This window comes from Salvelinus sp. IW2-2015, linkage group LG8 (assembly GCF_002910315.2).
Source record: "Salvelinus sp. IW2-2015 linkage group LG8, ASM291031v2, whole genome shotgun sequence".
Lineage (NCBI taxonomy): Eukaryota > Metazoa > Chordata > Actinopteri > Salmoniformes > Salmonidae > Salvelinus > Salvelinus sp. IW2-2015.
The window spans coordinates 46,038,962-46,063,598 of NC_036848.1; the positions used below are offsets into that span (position 1 = coordinate 46,038,962).

The 24,637-nt window shown below is 44.4% G+C and overlaps 2 protein-coding genes across 2 annotated transcripts in view; one reads left to right on the forward strand and one right to left on the reverse strand.

Moving 5' to 3' along the window:
- Positions 1-7,470, reverse strand: part of abcg5 (ATP-binding cassette, sub-family G (WHITE), member 5) — a 12,723-nt gene extending 5,253 nt beyond the window's left edge. The window contains 6 exon segments of the mRNA XM_023993557.2: positions 1-130; positions 921-1,053; positions 1,198-1,296; positions 3,235-3,371; positions 6,291-6,412; positions 7,175-7,470. The exon segment at positions 1-130 is cut by the window's left edge and continues 10 nt beyond it. Of these exon segments, the coding sequence (XP_023849325.1) occupies positions 1-130; positions 921-1,053; positions 1,198-1,296; positions 3,235-3,371; positions 6,291-6,412; positions 7,175-7,470 (917 nt within the window).
- Positions 7,447-23,529, forward strand: abcg8 (ATP-binding cassette, sub-family G (WHITE), member 8). The gene is made up of 13 exons (XM_023993556.2): positions 7,447-7,760; positions 12,181-12,285; positions 14,955-15,102; positions 15,776-16,014; positions 18,133-18,265; positions 18,516-18,785; positions 19,506-19,650; positions 20,095-20,187; positions 20,365-20,564; positions 20,669-20,745; positions 21,526-21,793; positions 22,028-22,155; positions 22,957-23,529. Exons 1-13 carry the CDS (start codon positions 7,551-7,553, stop codon positions 23,092-23,094), a joined length of 2,154 nt encoding a protein of 717 aa, XP_023849324.1. The 5' UTR covers positions 7,447-7,550; the 3' UTR covers positions 23,095-23,529.
- Positions 23,530-24,637: the final 1,108 nt, after the last annotated feature.

Here is a 24,637-nt window from a genome sequence, read left to right on the forward strand (position 1 = left end):
TCAGAGCGTGGCTGGTGGATGGTTACTATGACAATGCGGTCCCTTCTGGCCAGCTCAGCCAGTAAAACAACAATCTGATTGGCCGTCATGCTGTCAAGGCCCGTGGTTGGCTCGTCCAGAAGGATGACCTCTGAAACGACATCACATGTCCCAAAGTAACACATCGGAATATTTAACATTGAAAAAACTTCCACATCAATTTTATTCTAACTTTTAAAAACAGAGTTGAACTTTTTTAAATGGCACAGTCCCCCTCTAAGGGGCCACTCTTTGAGATAAGTGTGTTCTTTTCTGTTAATTTATCCAATTAGCACAATTAAAAGATTGCCTTTTTAAAAAGGATGAGTGGAATTAACAGATGCATTAATTGTGTGATGATTAATTCATTTCCTGGTTGATTGGCGAGGCAGCGGATGGGAACCCTTCATTAATGTGGCCTAGTGTTTGGGTGGAGAGTGCTCCGTCTAATCCGAATGAGGACTGAGACCCCCTCACCCCCTGTGGGTCCTCAGGCCCTGATAAACTCCACCTGGGACCCCCCACATGATTCACTCAGCTTAATACTGAGTGTGTAATAACCCTGTCTTTCATTACCCCCCCATCTCTCCCTCTCTTATCACCCCTCTGTCCATCCCTCTCTGTTTCTAGTCTATTATTAGACACAGGTCTCATTGTTARCCGCTCAGAAGTGGTTGAACTTTGTGATGATCAACTTTTTCCTTCGCTCAAGGTGACATACTCTTATTCTAATCCATGATATTGAAAATGTGTTTTCTTGGTTTTGTAGAATAGCCTGTATTTTTCTACACATATTTTAGTCATGTATGGTATAGTTATGTGTTTGTTTAAGGGGTATTTACATGCTTRTCTCCTGAAATTCTGCACAGGCAATGACCAAAGACAGCTTTCTTTGTACTCACTAGGGTCCTGAAGCAACTGCATGGCAATGGACACCCTCCTCCTCTCTCCCCCAGAGATCCCTGGGAAGATGCGTCCTCCGATCACACTGTGGGCCACGTGACCTAGACTCAGCTCCGCCATCACCGCCAACACCTGCAGGCCAGGCCAAGTGGTCAGGGGTCAACAACTTATCACAGTTGATACCAGAATCGCTTGAGAAATCAAAGATATCTTAATGTGTATCTGTTGTAGGCCAGCCCTGGTCTGAAGGTTATCTATAGTCTGTACGATTCACACCTTCTTGTGGATGACGTCTGCTGAGTGTCGTCTCAGGGCCAACTGGGCTGTGTATGTCAGAGTCTCCTCCACTGTCAGGTAACTCAGCAGGTTGTCACTCTACAGAGGGAAGACAGAAAGCCAGGGATAAAGACAGATCGAAGGCATGAGATCAAAATATTAGTAGTCCATGTATTGTGTATGCACTGTATAGTGAACTCTACGTTTTCTACTCAGAGCACCATGTATCCTTTGTAAAATGGTCAACTGATGTCAGGTAGTTGTAGCTGTTACCTACCTCTGCACAGACGTCGGGGACTGTCTGTTACCTACCTCTTCACAGACGTAGGGGACTGTCTGTTACCTGTAACTTTGGCACAGACATAGGGGCTGTCTGTTACTACCTCTGCACAGACGTAGGGGACTGTCTGTTACTACCTCTACAGACGTAGGGGACTGTCTGTTACCTACCTCTGCACAACGTAGGGGACTGGACCTACCTCTGCACAGACGTAGGGACTGTCTGTTACCTACCTCTCACAGACGTAGAGGACTGTCTGTTACCTACCTCTGCACAACGTAGGGGACTGTCTGTTACCTACCTCTCACAGACGTAGGGGACTGTCTGTTACCATCCTCTCACAGACGTAGGGACTGTCTGTTACCTACCTCTGCACACATCGTGGGACTGTCTGTTACCTACCTCTGCACAGACGTAGGGACTGTCTGTTACCTACCTCTTCACAGACGTAGGGTACTGCTCACTCTGCACATACGTAGGGGACTGTCTGTTACTACCTCTGCACAACGATGGGGGACTGTCTGTTACCTACCTCTGCACATACGTAGGGGACTGTCTGTTACCTACCTCTGCACAACTAGGGGACTGTCTGTTACCTACCTCTCACAGACGTAGGGACTGTCTGTTCATACCTCTCACAGACGTAGGACTGTCTGTTACCTACCTCTGCACAACGTAGGGGACTGTCTGTTACCTACCTCTCACAGACGTAGGGACTGTCTGTTACCTACCTCTCACAGACGTAGGGACTGTCTGTTACCTACCTCTGCACAACGTAGGGGACTGTCTGTTACCTACCTCTGCACAGACGTGGGGGACTGTCTGTTACCTACCTCTGCACAGATGTAGGGGACTGTCTGTTACCTACCTCTGCACAGATGTAGGGGACTGTCTGTTACCTACTCTGCACAGACGTGGGGGACTGTCTGTTACCTACCTCTGCACAGACGTAGGGGACTGTCTGTTACCTACCTCTGCACAGACGTGGGGGACTGTGGTGTTACCTAAGTGATCCGTGTTAAAGGTGAGGTGAACTGTGAGAGTTTTGTGTGTATGTATGGCAGCTGTATAATGTTGTCTTTCTCTTTCTGTTTACTGTGTGCCCCTAACATAGATTGAATGGGCTGAGCTTTAATGATTGACTGACAGCAGAGCCCTACTGGATTATGGAACTTTGATGTGCTCACGCACCATGGGTATGAGCGTGGAAGCATGGGTGAGTGCGTGCGTGAATGAACTCTCCTGCTCTTCTTCTTAATTACTGTGCGATTTAATATCACCATCTCATCCAAGGCTTAGGAGGGAAATTTAATGACTGGATTAGTTTATGGCTCCGGTGAGCAGGGAGGATTTTATCTGCAGTAAAAGGAGAGATTATTTCAARGGACTGGGTTCTAAACTCAGTGATTTAATTTAGCTGTGGATACACATGAACATCCCAGAGAAAGATTACTGTATGTAGAAGCTATCTGTAACTCCAGTTAATTCCACCCTGGCTGGCCACCCATCCCCTACTTGAAGTGAGTAGAGTTGATGGAGAGAGTGTATTTGTGGACTCTTATTTACCCCATGCCACGTATTTCACCCACYCTCTCTCACTTTCTCATGCAGCAGTTTACGGACAAAGCTCAACGTAATGTCAGCCAGCTTGAACTTTATACTGCTAGCAAATATGATAAGCTAAGAACAATATTTATGRCGGTCTGTGAATAGTGAGTGAGAGGTGAGACTGTATTACTTTGTTTGTGTGTGTTTACCTGTAGCACATAGGAGAAACAATCCTGGTACTGCTCTCTTTTCAGCTTCCTCCCGTTGACAGACACATCTCCCAGAAGAGTCCCTGAGTTCCCAATCCTCCCAGAGATGGCATCCAGGAGAGTGGTCTTCCCTGAGCCTGGCACACACAGAAAGCCAAGGGCAGCACAGGATGAGACAAATATGATTGTGCGGTAGTAGAATTACAGTATTTTACATAGATTGCATGGTAAGTGGAGGCATTGTACTAWAAAATGTACTGTAGGTCTATGTCAGGTATGATTTGTGCATTTATGTTCCACTGTGGTAAGTATTTAATGTTACTGATTATGTTAGTAGTCTCGGCACCCAGAAACAAATTACTCTGACAGTCTGTCTGGTCTCAGAGCAAAACATATTATATGTTACTAAAATCTATGCCACTCCATTTAGTATAATATATGTTGCGTTATGTTACATTATTTGACAAGTTTATTATGATTTACTGAACAAAAATATAAACGCAACATGTAAAGTGTTGGTCCCATGTTGGTCCCAATAAAATATCCCAAAAATTGTCCATACGCACAAAAAGCTTGTTTCTCTCAAATRTTAGTGAGCATTTCTCCTTTGCCAAGATAATCCATTCACCTGACAGGTGTGACATATCAAGAAGCTGATTAAACAGCAYGATCATTACACACAGCATGATCATTACATAGGTGTACCTTGTGCGGGGAAAAATAAAAGGCCACTCTTAAATGTGCAGTATTGTCACACAACACAATGCCACAGATGTCTACATTTTGAGGGAGCATGCTGACATGTTGACTGCAGGAATGGCCACCAGAGCTGTTGCCAGATAATTCAATGTTCATTTCTCTACCATAAGCCACCTCCAAAGTGGTTTTAGAGAATTTGACAGCACGTCCAACCAGCCTCACAACCACTTCGCCCCTGCCCAGTCATGWGAAATCCATAGATTAGAGCCTAATGAATGTATTTCAATTCACTGATTTCCTTATATGAACTGTACCTCAGTTAAATCATTGACATTTTTCCATGTTATGTTWATATTTTTGTTCAGTATATATTATGTTCGATAAGACAAAAATKAGAGTAGGGTGGATGGGTAGGTGTATAACGCAAACGTCTAGCAACCCAAATGTTGTGAGTCAAATCTTATCACGGGCAACTTTRGCATTTTAGCACGAATTGCAATTTGTAACATATCATATGAATTGTAATTCGCAACATACGATATGTCTTACAATTCATATTATATTGTACGACTGCTATTACATTGGTAGGCCAATATAACGTAACCTAACATGCATTGGCTTGAGAAAGTATTCACCCCCTTTGGCATTTTTCCTATTTTGTTGCCTTACAACCTGGAATTAAAATAGATTTTTTTGGGGGGTTGTATCATTTAATTTACACAACATGCCTACCACTTTGAAGATGCAAAATATTTTTTCTTGTGAAACAAACAAGAAATAAGACAAAAAAACTGAAAACTTGAGCGTGCATAACTATTCACCAACCCAAAGTCAATACATTGTAGAACCACCTTTTGCAGCAAATACAGCTGCAAGTCTCTTGGGGTATGTCTATAATCTTGGCACATCTAGCCACTGGGATTTTTGCCCATTCTTCAAGGCAAAACTGCTCCAGCTACTTCAAGTTGGATGTGTTCCACTGGTGTACAGCAATCTTTAAGTCATACAACAGATTCTCAGTTGGATTGATGTCTGGGCTTTGACTAGGCCATTCCAAGAGATTTAAATGTTTCCCCTTAAACCCCTCAAGTGTTGTTTTAGCAGTATGCTTAGGGTCATTGTCCTGCTGGAAGGTGAACCTCCGTCCCAGTCTCATATCTCAGGTTTCCCTCAAGAATTTCCCTGTATTTAGCGCAATCTATCATTCCTTCAATTCTGACCAGTTTCCCAGTCCCTGCCGATGAATTTTTTTCTCCAAAAAACATCCCCCGTGATGCTGCCACCACCATGCTTCACTGTGRGGATGATGTCCTCGGGGTGATGAGAGGTGTTGGGTTTGTACCAGACATAGCATTTTCTTTGATGGCCAAAAAGCTAGATTTTAGTCTCATCTGACCAGAGCACCTTCTTGCATATGTTTGAGGAGTCTCCCACATGTCTTTTGGTGAACACCAAACGTGTTTGCTTATTTYTTTCTTTAAGCAATGGCTTTTTTCTGGCCACTCTTCTGTAAAGCCCAGCTCTGTGGACCGTACGGCTTAAAGTGGTCCCATGGACAGGACTCCAATCTCCGCTGTGGAGCTTTGCAGCTCCTTCAGGGTTATCTTTGGTCTCTTTGTTGCCTCTCTGATTAATGCCCTCCTTGCCTGGTCCGTAAGTTTTGGTGGGCGGCCCTCTCTTGGCAGGTTTGTTGTGGGGCCATATTCTTTCMATTTTTAATAATGGATTTAATGGTGCTCCGTGGGGTGTTCAAAGTTTCTGATATTTTTTGTATTACCCAACCCTGATCTGTACTTCTCCACAACTTTGTCCCTGACCTGTTTGGAGAACTCCTTGGTCTTCGTGGTGCCGCTTTYTTGGTGGTGGCCCTTGCTTAGTGGTGTTGCAGACTCTGGGGCCTTTCARAACAGGTGTATATATACTGAGATCATGTGACAGATCATGTGACACTTAGATTGTACACAGGTGGACTTTATTTAACTAATTATGTGACTTCTGAAGGTAATTGGTTGCACCAGATCTTATTGAGGGGCTTCATAACAAAGGGGTGAATACATAGGCACGCATCACTTTTCCGTCTTCCGTTATTTTTTTCATTTCACTTCACCAATTTGGACGATTTTGTGTATGTCCATTACCTGAAATCCAAATAAAAATCWATTTAAATTACAGGTTGTMATGCAAAAAAATWGGAAAAACACCAATGGGGATGAATACTTTTGCAAGGCACTGTATCATACTAAACGGAGTGGCACGGATGTAAGTAGCATATAATACATTTTGCTCTGAGACCAGATTGACTGAGTATTTTGTTCTTCATTGCCTGTCAGCTGTACTGGTGTGTTTGTGTTGCCCACCTGAGTTCCCCAGTATTCCCATGATCTGCCCACTGTTCACATGGAAGGAGATGCCATTGAGAATCTGTCTGGTCCATTTCTTTTTGAAGGTGGTGAGGTCCCACCAATGCCCCACTCGCTCACTGACAAGGGCACATACACAAAGTTTACTGAATCTGTGTTATGAGTATAATTGGCTCGTTCCATGAAATGTGTCCCTTTTGGACCCATTTAATATCATAAGTACAAATTGTGCACCAATATTGAATTTTAAAATATAATTGTATTATTTAATTAAGTACCTTTTAATATAGACCACATGGAACATTTAAGAAATAAGATTTTGAAATGAATAAAGGTGAATTATGGTTGATTTAAGATGAAATCGTCAACCCTGATAGGGTCAACCMTGTTACTTTATTTGGCACTTAATAAGCACTTACTATAGTAATTTGAAATGGGAAAACATGTTTTTTATTAGGTTGAACATGTGCTCTTYATTACAGAATGTAAAAATGAGGTGAAATCGACCCCAAAAAATCTAGTTACACCACCCATTTCGTGGAACGACCCAATTCATGTAATGATCTGCACAGTAGATACAGAGATGCAGCTAGACACTGCTGCTCTGCTTTAGATGAGCAGATACAATGTTTCCATTTTTACCTCCCTGTTACTGTACCAGAATAGTATGTTCAAGTACAAAATCTTGYCGCTTGATGCGACTGTTTACTGGTGTAACAAGCCCTATCTTATTAAGTAGAGTATGACCTAAATGTAATATTTAAAGGCACAATCCGTAAGATTGTTTTAACAGTTCATTCACAGTTCCAAACCAAGGGACAGTGATATCACGCATCACATTCGTAACACATCTTTCCATCTTGTCAATAGCATTAGCTTACCTGACGCTGTAGGAGACGTGGCTAACGCTCAGGCAGCAGGAGGGTTGCGGTTGGTCAGAAGGTCCTGGTCCAGACCTCTTCACCACGCTCTTCTCCGAAACAAACTTAAAAGATTCCTTAGACCTGCTCTCTGTCCCCTCTGGTGTTACTTCCATAGAGTAGGACCCATTCATCATGGTTTCACAGCTCTGCTCATCCAARCCACAAATATATGTTGTCTCTATGTGCGTCTTCTTTCTGTAGTCAGCTGTTTGTGGCCATTCAGCATTACGTTGTGACAGTGGCGCCGGCACCATTAACACAGGGCTCTTATCAGTGGAACTTTGCTCTTGGGCTGTATAAAGAGAAAGGTAACACTAAGTCACAGGTCTCCCCTATGCTGTGCAGTCAGTCTATGTCAGCCTGGGAGAGGAGAGGGAAGACCAGGGAGACATACAGACTCAGAATCAACCAGGCATATGGGGCACTGACCCCTATATCAGAACTTCCACCACCGCCTACAACTCCACAAGCCATGTATACTGGAGGGACAGACAGCAGGCCAGATCCAGAGACAGGGATCGTTACCGGTGGCCCCCCACAGATGGTGAGTCAATGACGATCTACAGACCAGCTCTGACCTTCAACACAGGTACAGTGATATGGGACAGGACACACAGAGGCCGAGAAACAGACTGGGAAAAATTAGTTCTTCGGTTCATTCACTTGTTTTTTTCTAYATGTTTGGGTTTAGTTTGAGTTTCTATGATTTCCGTCATTGACTCAATAAGCTGTGTAAGTCCATAAGCAAACAAGAAAATGCTCATCCAGAAGCGGCGTTCCTTGCGCCAGTTGACTAATGCAGGAAAACTTAAATCAGTTTAACCTAATTTCTACCAGCATGTCACATGTGCAACCAGAGCAAAAAAAACTCTAGACCACCTTTACTCCATGCAAAGAGATGTATACAAAGCTCTCCCTTGCCCTCCATCCGAACACTAATCYGGACGCTTATAAGAAATCCCGCTATGCCCTCAGACGAACCATCAGACATGCAAAACGTCAATACAAGACTAAGATTGAATCCCACTACACCGGCTCTGACACTCGTTGGATGTGGTTGCAAACTATTATGGAGTACAAAGGGAAACACAGCCGCGAGCTGCCCAGTGCGCAAGCCTACTAGACGGGCTAAATGCCTTTTATGCTCGCTTCGAGGCAAGCAACACTGAAGCATGCACGAGAGCTCTAGCTATTCCAGACGACTGTGTGATCACGCTCTCCATAGCCAATGTGGGTAAGACCTTTAAACAGGTCAACATTCACAAGGCCGCGGGCCAGATGGATTACAATGTGTACAATATTTTCAACCTCTCCCGGACCGGGTCTGTAATACCTACATGTTTCAAGCAGACCAGCATAGTAACTGTGCTCAAGAAGGCCAAGGTAACCTGCCTAAATGACTACCGCTCCATAGCACTCACATCTGTAGCCATGATGTGCTTTGGAAGGCTGGTCATGGCTCACATCAACACCATCATCCCGGAAACCCTAGACCCACTCCAATTCGCATACCGCACCAACAAATCCACAGATGATGCAATCTTAAACGCACTCTACACTGCCCTTTCCCCCTGAACAAAAGGAACATCTATGTGAGAATGCTGTTCATTGACTACAGTTCAGCGTTTAACACCATAGTGACCACAAAGCTCATCACTAAGCTAAGGACCCTGGGATTGAACACCTCCTTCTGCAACTGGATCCTGGACTTCYTGATGTGCCRACCCCAGGTGGTAAGGGTAGGCAACAACACATCTGCCACAAGGATCCTCTACACAGGGCCCCTCAGGGGTGCGTGCTTAGTCCCCTCCTGTACTCCCTGTTCACCCACGACTACGTGGCCAAGCACGATTGCAACACCATCATTAAGTTTGCTGACGACACAACGGTGGTAGGCCTGATTACCGACAATGATGAGACAGCCTATAGGGAGGATGTCAGAGACCTGGCAGTGTGGTGCCAAGACAACAACCTCTCCCTCAACGGAAGCAAGACAAAGGAGCTGATTGTGCTACACAGGAAAAGGAGGGCTGAACACATACCCATTCACATCGACGGGGCTGTAGTGGAGCGGGTCGAGAGGTTCAAGTTCCTTGAGGTCCACATTACCAACAAACTATTGTGGTCCAAACACACCAAGACAGTCGTGAAGAGGGCACGACAAAGCCTATTACCCCTCAGGAGACTGAAAAGATTTGTCATGGCTCCTCAAAAAGTTCTACAGCTGCACCATCGAGCGCATCGTGACTGGTTGCATCACCGCCTGGTATGGCAACTGCTCGGAATCCCACTGTAAGGCGCTACAGAGGGTAGTTTTGTACGGCCCAGTACATCACTGGGGCCATGCTTTCTGCCATCCAGGACCTCTATACTGTACTAGGCAGTGTCAGAGGAATGCCCCAAAAATTGTCAAAGACTCCCAGCCACCCAAGTCATAGACTGTTCTCTCTGCTGCCGCACGGCAAGCGGTACCGGAGTGCCAAGTCTAGGTCCAAAAGGCTCCTCAACAGCTTCTACCCCCAAGCCATGAGACAGTTGAACAATTAATCAAATGGCTACCCGGACTATTTGCATTGAGGCCCACACACTGCTGCTACTGGCTGTTTATTATCTATGCATAGTCACTTTACCCTTACCTAGATGCACATATTACCTCAATTACCTCGACTAACCTGTACCCCCGCACATTGACACGGTACCGGTACCCCCTGTATATAGCCTTGTTATTGTTATTTTATTGTGTTACTTTTTTWAACTTTAGTTTATTTAGTAAATATTTTCTTAATAACCTCTCTGGGATATGTGCAACGCTAGCGTCCCACCTCGCCAACAGCCAGTGAAATTGCAGGGCGCCAAATTCAAAACAACAGAAATCCCATAATTAAAATTCCTCAAACATACAAGTATTATACACCATTTTAAAGATAAACTCTTGTAAATCCAGCCACAGTGTCCGATTTCAAATAGGCTTTACGGCGAAAGCACACCAAACGATTATGTTAGGTCAGCACCTAGTCACAGAAAACCAAACAGAGGGCTCACAAAAGGAGAGGGCTCACAAAAGTCAGAAATAGCGATTCAATTAATCACTAACCTTTGATGATCTTCATCAGATGGCACTCACAGGACTTCATGTTACACAATAAATGTGTGTTTTGTTCGATAAAGTTAATCTTTATGTCCAAAAACCTCATTTGAAATTGGTGTGTTACGTTCAGAAATGCATTGTCTGAAACAAACATCCGGTGAAAGTGCAGAGAGCCACATCAAATTACAGAAATACTGATAATAAACATTGATAAAAGATACAAGTGTTATGCATGGAATTATAGATAAACTTATCCTTAATGCAACCGCTGTGTCAGATTTCAAAAAGGCTTTACGGCGAAAGCACACCTTGCGATTATGTTAGGTCAGCACCTAGCCACAGAAAAACATACAGCCATTTTCCAAAGAAGGAGAGGTGTCACAAAAGTCAGAAATAGCGTTTTAAATATTCACTTACCTTTGATGATCTTCATCGGAATGCACTCCCAAGAATCCCAGTTCCACAATAAATGTTTGTTTTGTTCGATAAAGTCCATCATTTATGTCCAAATACCTCCTTTTTGTTCKCGCGTTTAGCCCAATAATCCAAATGCTCAATGCGCGATCGCTTAGTTCAGACAAAAAGTCTAAAAAGTTATATTACAGTTCGTAGAAACATGTCAAACGATGTATAGAATCAATCTTTAGGATGTTTTTATCATAAATCTTCAACAATGTTTCAACTGGACAATTCCTTTGTCTTTAGAAAGGAAAAGGAACGCAGGTAACTCTCATGGGCGCACGCCCGACTGAGCTCATGGCATTCTGCCAGACACCTGACTCAAACAGCTCTTATTTAGAACAAGGTTCTAAAGACTGTTGACATCTAGTGGAAGCCTTAGGAAGTGCAATATGACCCCATAGACACTGTATATTGGATAGGCAATGACTTGAAAAACTACAAACCTCAGATTTCCCACTTCCTGGTTGGATTTYTTCTCAGGTTTTTGCCTGCCATATGAGTTCTGTTATACTCACATACATCATTCAAACAGTTTTAGAAACTTCAGAGTGTTTTCTATCCAAATCTACCAATTATATGCATATTCTAGCTTTTGGGCCTGAGTAGCAGGCAGTTTACTCTGGGCACCTTATTATTCAAGCTACTTAATACTGCCCCCCAGTCCTAACCTGTACCCCCGCACATTGACACGGTACCGGTACCCCCTGTATATAGCCTTGTTATTGTTATTTTATTGTGTTACTTTTTACTTTAGTTTATTTWGTAAATATTTTCTTAACTCTTTCTTAAAACGGCATTGTTGGTTAAGGCTTGTAAGTAAGCATTTCACGGTAAGGTCTACACCTGTTGTATTCGGCGCATGTGACAAATAAAATAGTATTTGAATATTCATGCTACTCTAGAGAGGTGGCAAGGATCTGCCTATCTATCTCTAGGCTTTTTAAATTACATAATGGTGACATGTAGCTCTGTTTGAGTGGACCCTGGACAGGCTGGAGGTCTCCTACACGGTTTACCAGAATGCTATATAACCTTTTATCACACACCGCTCAGTTTAGGATCCGTTTATCTGGAATCATAACTAATCACTTTTATACAGGACTCATCAGAACCGTCCGATAAAGTGGTAATTAAATCCATTGTGCGATGCATTGGTGGCCAGAACAATGAAGCCTCTAAAGATACACCAGTTTTCTTAGATTTGCTGAGACAAATGTCTGGCAGAATATACTAAGAGAAATACAAGGGTTTATTACCATAGTAAATAAGGTAAATGGATGCCAGTGAAGATATAGTTACGATATGTGAATGGCCCTCTGATAAGTGAATGGTATGTGTACACAGTACAAAACTGAGTAACTTCTTGACCGCTTCCTCACTCAGTAACCTACAGTAACCTCTACTTCTTCCTTAGAGAGGAGACACTGAGCTGTTCTCCTCTTCTGAAGAGGACAGTAGCCTGTACTTCACCTACAGTGGAGGTCGCAATGAGATAGAGGTCAGCAACCTGCACTATGAGGTAACAACACCTTTCTCCCACTCTATTCTTTCTCTCTACTCTTCCCAATTTCCCTATGCTCCTTATCACTGACTGTATCAGTCTCAGTTTTGCCTGCCTTTTACATTCTGTCAGTATTGTAATAAAGCTCKCTAGACCACCTGAGAGGTGGGGCAAGTACTGGATAGAGCAGAATAGCTGTGAAGCTGCCACCACCTTTGTTTGACCGGTATGGTCCGTCGTCAGAGGATAAGACACAACAAAACTCAACACAGATATAGCAAAAAAGGATCTTTATTAAATATACAATTTCATATTTTTATGAAATGCTAGGCTACCTGCTAAATTCCTGTAGTCTCTGTAACCCAGTCAGGATTGCTGCAATGACCCTAATAATGTAAGGCAAACAGGCTATTAAGTGGGGAGGSAAGTAGCCTARTGGTTAGAGCGTTGGGCCAGTAACTGAAAGGTTGGTGGATKGAATCCCCGAGCTGACAAGGTAAAAATCTGTCTTCTGCTCCTGAACATGGCAGCTAACCCACCACTCCTAGSCTGTCATTGTAATTAAGAAGTTGTTCTTAACTGACTTGCCTAGTTAAATAAAGGCAATTTTTTTAAAGAATGTGCGATAACGCACTAAAAAGTGACACTACACACACACTAGTGAGATATATACATTAAGGAGAACTGATTGGGTTACAAGGTTCTAGTACTACTTCACTGCAAACCGGGCCAAGCCCAATGAAATGTAATTGTACAAACATGCAAATTCTCTGCACACAGGGGCATAATAGCCTACACACAGTCCAGAGACCCACAGTCACAGTCCAGAGACCCACAGTCACAGTCCAGAGACCCACACCTGATAATAAAGACATAGAACCCCTCCCCTACTTTGAGCTACATGGTCTGCAATTCTGTTGGACCCACATAACCCACACTTTAAAAACTATACATTTAAAAAGACTAGGCCGACGAAAGAGAACATTGACATAACATTTAACATTTAAATGTAACTTTTAAAAACGCATAGCTCTCCCAGCTGATGGGATAGCTAATTAATTTGCATGTCAAAGAACACGCTAAATTTGCATGTTAAAGAACAACGCGAAACGTGGTCTGTTCTCAAAAGCAGGAGAGGTGGCTCGCACTCCTACCGACCCCACTATCTTATCCGGTTCCCCAAATCCCCCCTCACTACCTGTCTTCATCACCTGCTGCCCTACCCAGCAGCGAATGACAACGACTCCCCGTTTAAGGTGCAATGCGTTATCAGGACAGAGAAACCACACACATGCTGATACGGAGCACTCCAAATGAAAGACAATGGACAAATTTACAAAACTCCTAAAGTGATGATTATAAAATKAACCAAAACTTGTTTCTCACAAGTGTAGCAGGTTGTGAACTCCGCAAACAACGTTTTCACTCCAAAAATGAGAACAGTAAATGACTGTAATACCTGCATTAACAGAAATGTATGTAACCAAATGACGGGGATAAACAGTACATTTACAAGGCCTACTGGCAGCATGTAACGGGGAATTGATAAAACTGAACAATCAAAGGGCAAACATTATACACAATGAAACAATGAATGTGCTAGAATTGGCGGGAGACAGCGGAGCACATTCTAGAGGGCTGAGTGCATTCCTCCCCTTCTTCTTRACTCAACATTTTGAATTCTATTCACACATGCTTTTCCGCAACTCAATAATCAGCTAAGCATATTGCCAGGCATTGGCTTACACACTTGTGATTTGAAACAATCCACAACTAATGATCCTCTGTGGCTAAGTCAAGCTCTCTGGTAAAGTATTTGAATTATTTTATTTTGATTGAAGTAATTATATAATTTGGCCAAAACATCAATTTACTTTAGGGGAAGGCAGCATCCTAACAGTGCCACCCGCCAACTTTCCTTTCTAATTCGCAAGCGGCTGAAAGCAGAGACCTGTATATAATGACAAGTTGCTCATGTCTCCACCCTAACAATGCAAGTAGTTGTCCCAAAGCAGGTAATGCAGGCAATAAGCTTAGGTCTGCATATGATACCCATAGAAACGCATTGGACTTATTCAGGACCGATTTTGGCGAGTGAGCCCTCGAGGTCGCTTCGCCGCTTCCTCTCTCCTGAAACTGGCGAGTGAAACAGCGCCCCTCTGTCTTACTATATGTAGCCCATGTATCTGATGCTGTCTGGCCAGAAAAAGTATGACATGCTATACTCTTTTTGTCCGGACAGCATTAGATACAGGTTCTACACATACGGAGACAGAGGGGCRCTGTTTCACTCGCTCGGATGCTTTATCTGAGATTGATGCGTCTTTCTGTCGGCGTGCGTCTTGGTCAATCTTTCTTTCCGCGTGCGTCTTGGTCAAATAAATTATCAATATTTTATTTGGACGGGCAAGGAGGTACGGTAGGGCGGTCCAGGCCCCGCCCATAACGCCGGCCCTGCTCTGCCTTATATCAGTTTCTCACAGAGTCACAGGCAGAGACTTGCAAGCGGGCACAGGTGCGAGCAATTAGTTTACATTTACATTTTTGTAATWTAACGGACGCTCTTATCCAGAGTGACTTACAGTGGTTTATGATTTAGTGACGTCCTCCCTTACAAGCTGTCCCACAGCTTCACCACAGTATCAAAAAGTCTAATGTGTGTGTGTGTGTGCCTGTGTGTGTGTCAGGTGGACACGGCTGCTCAGATCCCGTGGTATGAGAAGCTCTCAGAGTTTAAGATGCCCTGGGAGATGAAGGGAGACAAGCAGACAGCCATAAACAAACTCAACCTGCGAGTCCGCAGTGGCCAGATGCTGGCCATCATCGGCAGCTCAGGTACATACACAGCTACTCTCCACAGGAGGCAGCACTAATCTTAGCTCTGTTTTGTCAACAACTGGCTGTACTTCTACATGAGAAAGATAGGATTCAAGATAATTTACTCCAAATGGTAGACAGCACAGTAGGCCTACATTTTTTGTTTGTTTTAGGTAAGGGGTTAATTGTTACAAATAGTACAATTTGCCCCCACTACAAAGTCTTGTGAGAAAATACAACAATAATTATTGTCATCAACTATACCAATCAAAAGACCTCTTCTTACTGATAAAAATGATATATTATTAGATATATGGGGAATGTTCCACAGGTCAATATTCAAAAAAGAGAGGCGGCAAGAATATTTCGAATTCAGCCTGAAAAGCAACAGACATATTTATGGATTTAAGCAAAACTTCCTAGGCATGTAGATACACTAACCAAGCAGAAGCACATTTAATAAGAGCTTTCTAAGCGTGAGTTATTTAGTTGTTGCTTTGTGCACTGTGTTACTTTGTGTCCAGTCTCGCCTAGTTACAGTTTGTTCCAATATCCAAACTAGCATATCACTTCGAATGCATTCCCAATACATAGCTTAATCTAGTGTGGATATTCCCCAAACAGTTATGGTCTGATGATGACTATGCAAAGATATGCCCTATAACCTCTTTCATATCCTGTCCCTCCACAGGTTGTGGAAAGACCTCACTGCTGGACGTCATAACGTGTCGTGATGAGGGTGGCTCCATGACGTCTGGCCAAGTGCTAATCAACGGGCAACCTAGCAACCCAAAGCTGGTGAGGAAGACCATCGCCCATGTCCGCCAGGACGACCGCCTGCTGCCTCACCTTACTGTGAGGGAAACACTAGCCTTCGTGGCTAAGCTACGGCTACCCACAAACTTCAGCCAGAAACAGAGGGACCAGAGGGTAAGCATTGGTAAACTTCCCAGGTCATGTCACATGGGAAGTTATAGCAGTGTTCTTCCCAATCCCAGGGACTCAGAGGGTGTACAGGCTTTTGTTCCAGCCCAGGACTAACAGACCTGATGTTCTGTTCCAGTCCAGGACTAACAAACCTGATGTTCTGTTCCAGTCCAGGACTAACAGACCTGATGTTCTGTTCCAGTCCAGGACTAACAGATCTGATGTTCTGTTCCAGTCCAGGACTAAACAGACCTGATGTTCTGTTCCAGTCCAGGACTAACAGATCTGATGTTCTGTTCCAGTCCAGGACTAACAGATCTGATGTTCTGTTCCAGCCCAGGACTAACAGACCTGATGTTCTGTTCCAGCCCAGGACTAACAGACCTGATGTTCTGTAAGTGCTGGGCCAGAACAAAAGCCTGCACACCATGAGGACCATCAACGTTATCCAACAATGTACACTGAACAAAATTAAACGCAACATGTAAAGTGTTGGTCCCATGTTTCATAACCTGAAATAAAAGATCACAGAAATGTTCAATACGCACAGAGCTTATTTATCTCAAATTCTGTGCACAATTTTGTTTACATCCCTGTAAGTGAGCATTTCTTATTTGCCAAGATAATCTATCCACCTGACAGGTGTGTGGCATATCAAGAAGCTGATTAAACAGCCGGATCATTACACAGGTGCACTTTGTGCTGGGGACAATTAAAGGCCACTCTAAAATGTTCAGTTTTGTCACATAACACAATGCAACAGATGTCAACATCGTTTTAGAGAATTTGGCAGTAGGTCCAACCATGCTCACAACCGCAGACCATGTGTAACCACGCCAGCCCAGGACCTCCACATCCGGCTTCTTAACCTTCGGGATCGTCTGAGACCAGCCACCTGGACAGCTGATGAAACTGTGGGCTTGCACAACCGATGAATTTCTACACAAACTGTCAGAAACCATCTCAGGGAAGCTCATCTGCATTCTCGTTGTCCTCACCAGGGTCTTGACCTGACTGCAGTTCGGCGTCGTAACCGACTTCAGTGGGCAAATGCTCACCTTCGATGGCCACTGGCACACTGGAGAAGTGTGCTCTTTAAGGATGAATCTTGGTTTCAACTGTACCGGGCAGATAGCAGACAGAGTGTATGGCCGTCGTGTGGGCAAGCGGTTTGCTGATGTCAACGTTGTGAACAGAGTGCCCCATGGTGGCGGTGGGGTTATGGTATGGGCAGGCATAAGTTACCGACAACAAACACAATTGCATTTAATCGATGGAAATTTGAATGGACAGAGATACCGTGATGAGATCCTGAGGTTCATTGTCGTGCCATTCATCCGCCGCCATCACCTAATTTTTCAGCAAGATTATGCACAGCCCCAGCCCCAGTTCTTCCATGGCCTGCATACTCACTAGACATGTCACCCATTGAGCATGTTTGGGATGCTCTGGGTTGACGTGTACAACAGTGTTTTCCAGTTCCCTCCAATATCCAGCAACTTCGCACCGCCATCGAAGAGGAGTGGGACAACATTCCATAGGCCACAATGAAAAGCCTGATCAACTCTATGCAAAGGAGATGTGTCGAGCTGCACGAGGCAAATGGTGGTCACACCAGATACTGACTGGTTTTCTGATCCACGCCTCTACCTTTAAAAAAAAAAAAAGGTATCTGCGACAGATGCATATCTGTATTCCCAGTCATGTGAAATCCATAGATGAGGGCCTAATTAATTTATTTCAATTGACTGATTTACTTATATGAGCTGTAACTCTTGTTGCATGTTGCTTTTATATTTTTGTTTAGTGTAGAACTTAAGTAAAATCATAAACAAGCTCCATACACTCTTAGAAAAAAGGGTTCCAAAAGGGTTCTTCAGCTGTCCCCATAGGATAACCTTTTTTGGATAACCTCTGTGGAAAGGGTTCTACATGGAACCCAAAAGGGTTCTACTGGGAACCAAAAAGGGTTATTCAAAGGGTTCTCCTATGGGGACAGCCGATAAACCCTTTTAAGTTCTGGATAGCACTTTTTTTTTCTTCTAAAAGTGTAGGAATTATGATCATCATCATAACACTTCAGCTGTTTGTCATGTGACTGTGGCTGCACTGCCTGTATAGGTGGATGACGTCATTGCAGAGCTGCGTCTGCGACAGTGTGCCCACACCCGGGTGGGCAATGACTTGGTGAGAGGGGTGTCTGGGGGAGAGAGGAGGAGGGTCAGCATCGCTGTGCAGCTGCTCTGGAACCCTGGTGAGATCTAGAATGAGGGTGGGCAAGTAATGAAGAATGCATCAATATGACTTATTTTGAAATGAATGGACATGCGTTGATATAATCCAGATGGAGATGTTTGCTCCCCTCAGTACTGTAATTAACATACATTACCTTTATGCAATGTTACTGTACCTGTACTTTTAACTACTTCAGTTTATCATTGTACCCAGATCCCTGTATTGAGCACAGTAAACGGCACTAATCTTATCTCATTCTCTGTGTGCAGGTATCCTGATCCTAGATGAGCCCACGTCGGGGCTGGACAGCTTCACGGCCCATAACCTGGTGATCACTCTGTCCCGGTTGGCCCGGGGGAACCGCCTGGTACTGCTGTCCGTCCACCAGCCACGCTCAGACATCTTCCAGCTCTTTGACCTGGTGGTCCTGCTCTCCTCTGGCTCAGCCGTCTACTGTGGGACCGCTAAAGACATGGTTCCATACTTCACAGCCCTGGGACACCCCTGCCCCCGCTACTGCAACCCCTCCGACTTCTATGGTAGGTTAAGGTAAGGGATATACTGTACGTTGGGTATACTGTATGAACGGGGCTGCCGTGGAGACGGTCAAACATGTTAAGTTCCTCGGCATACACATCTCCAAGGATCTGAAATGGTCAAACTACTCTGACACCATGGTGAATAACGCTCGACAGCAACTCTTTAACCTCAGAAGGCTGAAGAAATTTGGCCTGTCCCAGAGGGCTTTCACAGTGTTGTACAGGAGCACCATCAAGAGCATACTGTTCTGTCGGGCTGCATCATAGCCTGGTATGGCAACTCCGCCGTTGACCGCAAGGCACAACAGAGGGTGGTATGCTCAGTCCAACGCACCATTGGGTGCCTGTCCTCCAGGACACCTACAACACCAGGTGTTGCAGGAAGGCCAAGAAGATCATCAAGGACCTCAGCCACCCGAGCCMCGGCCGGTTCTCCCCGCTTCCATCACTCAGTACTGGAGCATCATAGCAAAAACTAACAGACTGGCCAATAGCTTGTACCCCCAGACCATCAGGCTGCTGAATAGTCAGCTATCTGTTCCCCATGTTCCTCTCCCTTTTGACACAGACGTTTACCCTGCCAGAACCCCAATGGACATGTATCATGCTGAATAGCCACCACTACTCCCTTCTAATCTAGAAAGGGGAAATTGTGAAGTCAGTTGAGTGTATCTGAATGTGTGTGTGTACCTGTGATCATGCGTGTGTCCATCCCCTCAGTGGATCTGATCAGTATAGACCGGCGCAGCCCAGAGAGAGAGGCTGAGTGTCTGGAGAGGGCCAGGGTGCTGTCAGCCCAGTTTGTGGAGAAGGTGAGAGGGACAGATGACTTCATGTGGAAGCCAGAGGAGCCAAGCACAACCCTGTGAGTCTCTCTTATGAAACCTTCTGAGACCTTCTCAGAGACCTTCTCAGAGACCTTCTCAGAGACCTTCTCAGAGACCTTCTGAGACCTTCTCAGAGACCTTCTCTGAGACCTTCTCAGGGACCTTCTCAGAGACCTTCTCAGAGACCTTCTGAGACCTTCTCAGAGACCTTCTCAGATACCTTCTCATAGACCTTCTCAGAGACCTTCTCAGAGACCTTCTCAGAGACCTTCTCATAGACCTTCTGAGACCTTCTCAGATACCTTCTCAGAGACCTTCTCAGAGACCTTCTGAGACCTTCTCAGAGACCTTCTGAGACCTTCTCAGAGACCTTCTCAGAGACCTTCTTAATGTACTCTTTTTAATGCATTACATTAAACATCTTCTTTTGCTTTACATCATTGTAACAACCAAGTGATTCTGTTTGTCTGTCCCCCACACAGCACTCAGTCCGCACCTCAGGAGGAAGTGATAAATATATCCAAACAAAAGGACCGCCTGCCAGGCCGACTACACCAGTTCTCCATCCTCATCAGGTAAGATGATGATGCACTTGGGACATTCTGTCTCAGTTTTCTGAGAAATCTTCCATTCACATGAATGCATGATTTACGCAAATGGCCGAGTTATGTGCATACATCTTAAGATAGGATTCATCCCAGTGATCTGAAAGGAGAAACTGCAGTAACGGYGAAAGTGCTTCCTCCTCACAGGCGTCAGGTGCACAATGACTTTAGAGACCTGGTCACTCTGCTGGTGCACGGCTTCGAGGCTCTGCTCATGTCTCTGCTGATTGGCTTCCTGTACTTCGGGGCGGGGGAGGAGCGTCTGTCGATCCAGGACACAGTCGCCCTGCTCTATATGATCGGAGCTCTCACCCCATTCGCTGTGGTCCTGGACGTCATAGCAAAGTGTGAGTGGCAGCCACAGTGACCAATCAGAGTGCTCAGTTGAGAGTGAAAGAATCCATCATGAGCCAATGAATGTTGTTCCTTGTGTAATTTTGGACATCCGCAGGTCACACAGAGAGAGCCATGTTGTACCATGAGCTGGAGGACGGCATGTATAACGTCACATCCTACTTCTTTGCCAAGGTAACAATTCACACTACTAACTCTTCACTCTATGTCAGGGTTCCCCAATTGGTGGCCCGTGGGCGATTTTATTTGGCCCCCCAAGTTTTCTGAGCAAAAAATAATTACATAAAAAAATATACTAATAAAATATATATATATATAATTTTCGTTGTTGTAAAATCACCAGGAACTCAGTTCAAAGTGATTTTCATTTATGAAATCTGTTCCCAAGTATTCCCACGCATAAATAGAGAGGCCTATGTGAACGTATCCCACCCAATGTAGTCAAGGTTTGAAATGATTCCACTTCTGTCAAATACGCTATCTGTTTGGGCTTCTTGCAGTTTACAAATGATTTATAACTATGTTCTGCCGCCTGACCATCCCCTCAAGAAAAGAATCGGCCTGCGGCTGTCCTGGTCCTCTGTAGCTCAGTTGGTAGGGCATGGTGCTTGCAACGCCAAGATAGTGGGTTAGATTCCCGCTACCACCAATACGTAAAATATGTATGCTAAATGCCAAAGAAAGAAAGAAGAATTTACAGTGGTTCTCAAAATGTTGGTTTACACATGAACCAGTAGGGGTCAGTATAGGACCATGCTTGCCTGACCGTAGTGAGGATTTCATACTGTTGTGTAAAAACCCTGCAAACAGGACACACATTTTTCACAGTGACAAAAGCAATGTAGCCACAGTATTTACATGCTATGTAAACTGTGGTCCAGTGTAGGCAGTTGTTAGTGAGTATATTAGTTAATGTGATGCAGAAACGTAAATGTGTGTGTATGTCTCATCCAGGTCCTGGGGGAGCTTCCGGAGCACTGTGTGTTCACGTTGGTCTACGGCCTACCCATCTACTGGCTGGCTGGCCTGAACCAGGCCCCGGACCGCTTCCTACTCAACTTCCTGCTGGTGTGGCTCATGGTGTACTGCAGCCGCAGCATGGCTCTGTTTGTGGCTGCAGCCTTACCCACCCTGCAGACATCAGCCTTCATGGGCAATTCTCTGTTCACTGTGTTCTACCTTACTGGAGGCTTCGTCATTAGCCTGGAGAACATGTGGTTAGGTGAGGAGGACACAAGTCTCTGCTCTGGTCTCCTACATTTGCCACATTCTAGGCCTTTTTTTAATGAAGATTCTATAGGGCCACATGCAATACTAGCAATCCCAATCCCTTAGAAACATATGACAGTTTACATGAGCATGACAATATGGGACCCTCTATCTTGTGTGTAACGTGTACTCTGCAACATCTGTGACCTCTGACCTGTGTCTCTCTGAACTGTGTGTCTCTCCTCAGTGGCGTCCTGGTTCTCCCATGCCTCCTTCATGCGCTGGGGCTTTGAGGGCATGCTGCAGGTCCAGTTCAGGGGACTCAAGTACCCTGTCTCCATCGGAAACTTCACCCTCAACATCGATGGCATACATGTGAGTCATTAGATATATAGCTCTCCAGTGTGAGACGACACATCGTACTGTAAATATATAATATATATATAAATATAATAACATATATATAATATCTGCCATTTAGCAGACATAATTATTATGATTTTTGACCCCCTTCTCCCTAATTTCATGATTACGATCTTGTCTCATCACTACAACTCCCCAACCATGCCCACCACAAGGAGTCGCTAGAGCGCAATGAGACAAGTAAAGCGCCCCCCCCCCGCCAAACCCTCCCCTAACCCGGACAATGCTGGGCCAATTGTGCGCCGCCCTATGGGACTCCCGGTTGTGACAGCCTGGGATTGAACCCAGGTTGTAGTGACGCTGCAACACTGCGATGCAGTGCCTTAGGCCACTCAGGAGGCCTTAGCAGACACTTTAATCCAAAGTGACTAATAGTCTTTTTTTTAACCTTTATTTAACTAGGCAAGTCAGTTAAAGAACAAAWTCKTATTTATAATGATGGCCTAACCCGGCCAAACCCTAACCCCGGACGACGCTGGGCCAATTGTGCGCCGCCCTATGGGACTCCCAATCAGGGCCGGTTGTGATACAGCCTGGAATCGAAACCCGGGTCTGTAGTGATGCCTCTAGCACTGAGATGCAGTGCCTTAGACCCCTGCACCACTCGGGAGTCCATAAGTGTACATACACTTATGTATGAGTGGCCCTGGGAATCAAACCCAATATCCTGGAATTGCAACATGCTCTACCACCTTAGCTACAGAGGACCAACCATATAGTATAATGATATCTTTGACCTTTTTTTCTGTCCAGGTGGTGGAAGCTATGGATATGAACCAGTACCCTCTCTACTCCTGCTACCTGGTTCTCATCGCTGTCGTAGTGGGCTTCATGCTGCTCTACTACCTATCACTCAAATTCATCAAGCAGAAGTCCAGCCAGGACTGGTGAAACCATGGTTACAGAAACCAGTCTCTCGTCTCATCCTAAACGGACTGTAAAACGAACCAATGCTCGTTTCAGTACCACCCTCTGCCATTGGATGGCAGCAAAGTACTGCATTCTGTGTAAATTAGTTTCAATGAGGGATTAAAAAMAAAATCTTGGCAAATGATTTGAGCGCCACTCAAGCTTTCGCTTGTTCCATTTTACATATTTTTTTCTTATTTTCATTTTTAGTGCTTAATCTTTTTTGTATATGTAAGATTATTAAGTTTAACAATATGTGTACCAGTAGAAGGTCTAGTAAAAGCTAGTGAGAGGTTTAGTAAAGTCACACTGAAAAGGGGTTGGTGTTGTAGATTGGTAGATTATGTACATTTTGCACTGGTGCAAAAGCCTGATAAATGTACAGCGGCCATGTTTTAGATTAAAGGATTAAATCAACTGGAGTACATCCGCTTGAGTTATGTTCACATTATGCCCCTTACTACGATTCCAGACATGTAATCAAACCCAGTCTAATACTGCCATGGAATAAACCTGTCTTCCTTACATACATGTATGCAATTTAAGGGTCAAGAGTTGAGATCTGAGGGATATTGAAACTTGGCATAAGAAAAACTAATATTCTTAATGCAAGTTGATAAGAGGTCAGTGAGTATCTTAGACTTGTCATAACTGTGAGTGTAAGCTTTGCACATCTGGATTTGGGGATTTTCTCAAGCTCTGTTAAATTAGATGGGGGAGCGGCAGTGAACTGCAATCAAGTCTTTCCACAGATTTTCAATGGGATTCAAGTCTGGTCTTTGGCTGGGCCACTCAATGATTTTCACATTCTTGTTCTGAAGCCATTCCAGTGTTGCTTTGGCTGTATGCTCAGGATTACTGACATGTTGGAACCTAAATCTTCTCCCTCCAGTCTAAGGTTGTTTGCACTCTGAAGCAGGTGCTCAAGGATTTGCCTATATTCAATGTTGCCTTTATCCTTACCAGTCTCCCAGTCCCTGCCACTGAAAAGCATCTCCATTGCATGATGCTGCCTACACCATGCTTTACAGTAGGGATGGTATTTGACAGATGATGAGCTGTGTCTGGTTTTCTCCAGACATGGCACTTTGCATTCAGGCCAAATAGTACATTTATCTCATCAGACCACAATCTTTCACCTTATACTGTCTTTTACATGCCTTTTTGCAAACTCCAGGCATGCTGTCATGTGCCTTTTTCTCAGGAGTGGCTTCAGTCTGGGCACTCTCCCATAAAGGCCAGATTGGTGAAGTGCTGTAGTCTTGTCCTTCTGGCAGCTTCTCCCAAGGAACTCTTTCAGTCTCTACAGCACTTCACCAAGAGTGGTCATTGGGTTCTTGGTCACCTCTTTGATCAAGGTCCTTGTTGCCCGGTTGCTCAGTTTGGTTGGACGGCCAGCTCTAGGCAGTCTGGGTAGTTCCATATTTTCCAATGATGGAGACCACTGTGCTCTCGGAAACTCTCAACACTTTAGAAATAGTTTTATAGCCTATAGTTTCTGCTCTTACATGCACTTTCAACTGTG

Excerpts from the sequence above, each read along its gene's own strand:
- abcg8 (XM_023993556.2), top strand. The coding sequence starts at position 7,551 with ATGCTGTGCAGTCAGTCTATGTCAGCCTGGGAGAGGAGAGGGAAGACC. Across the intron at positions 7,761-12,180 it reads CCGGTGGCCCCCCACAGATG|AGAGGAGACACTGAGCTGTT; the intron begins GTGAGTCAATGA and ends CTTCTTCCTTAG. Across the intron at positions 16,015-18,132 it reads AGAAACAGAGGGACCAGAGG|GTGGATGACGTCATTGCAGA; the intron begins GTAAGCATTGGT and ends CTGCCTGTATAG.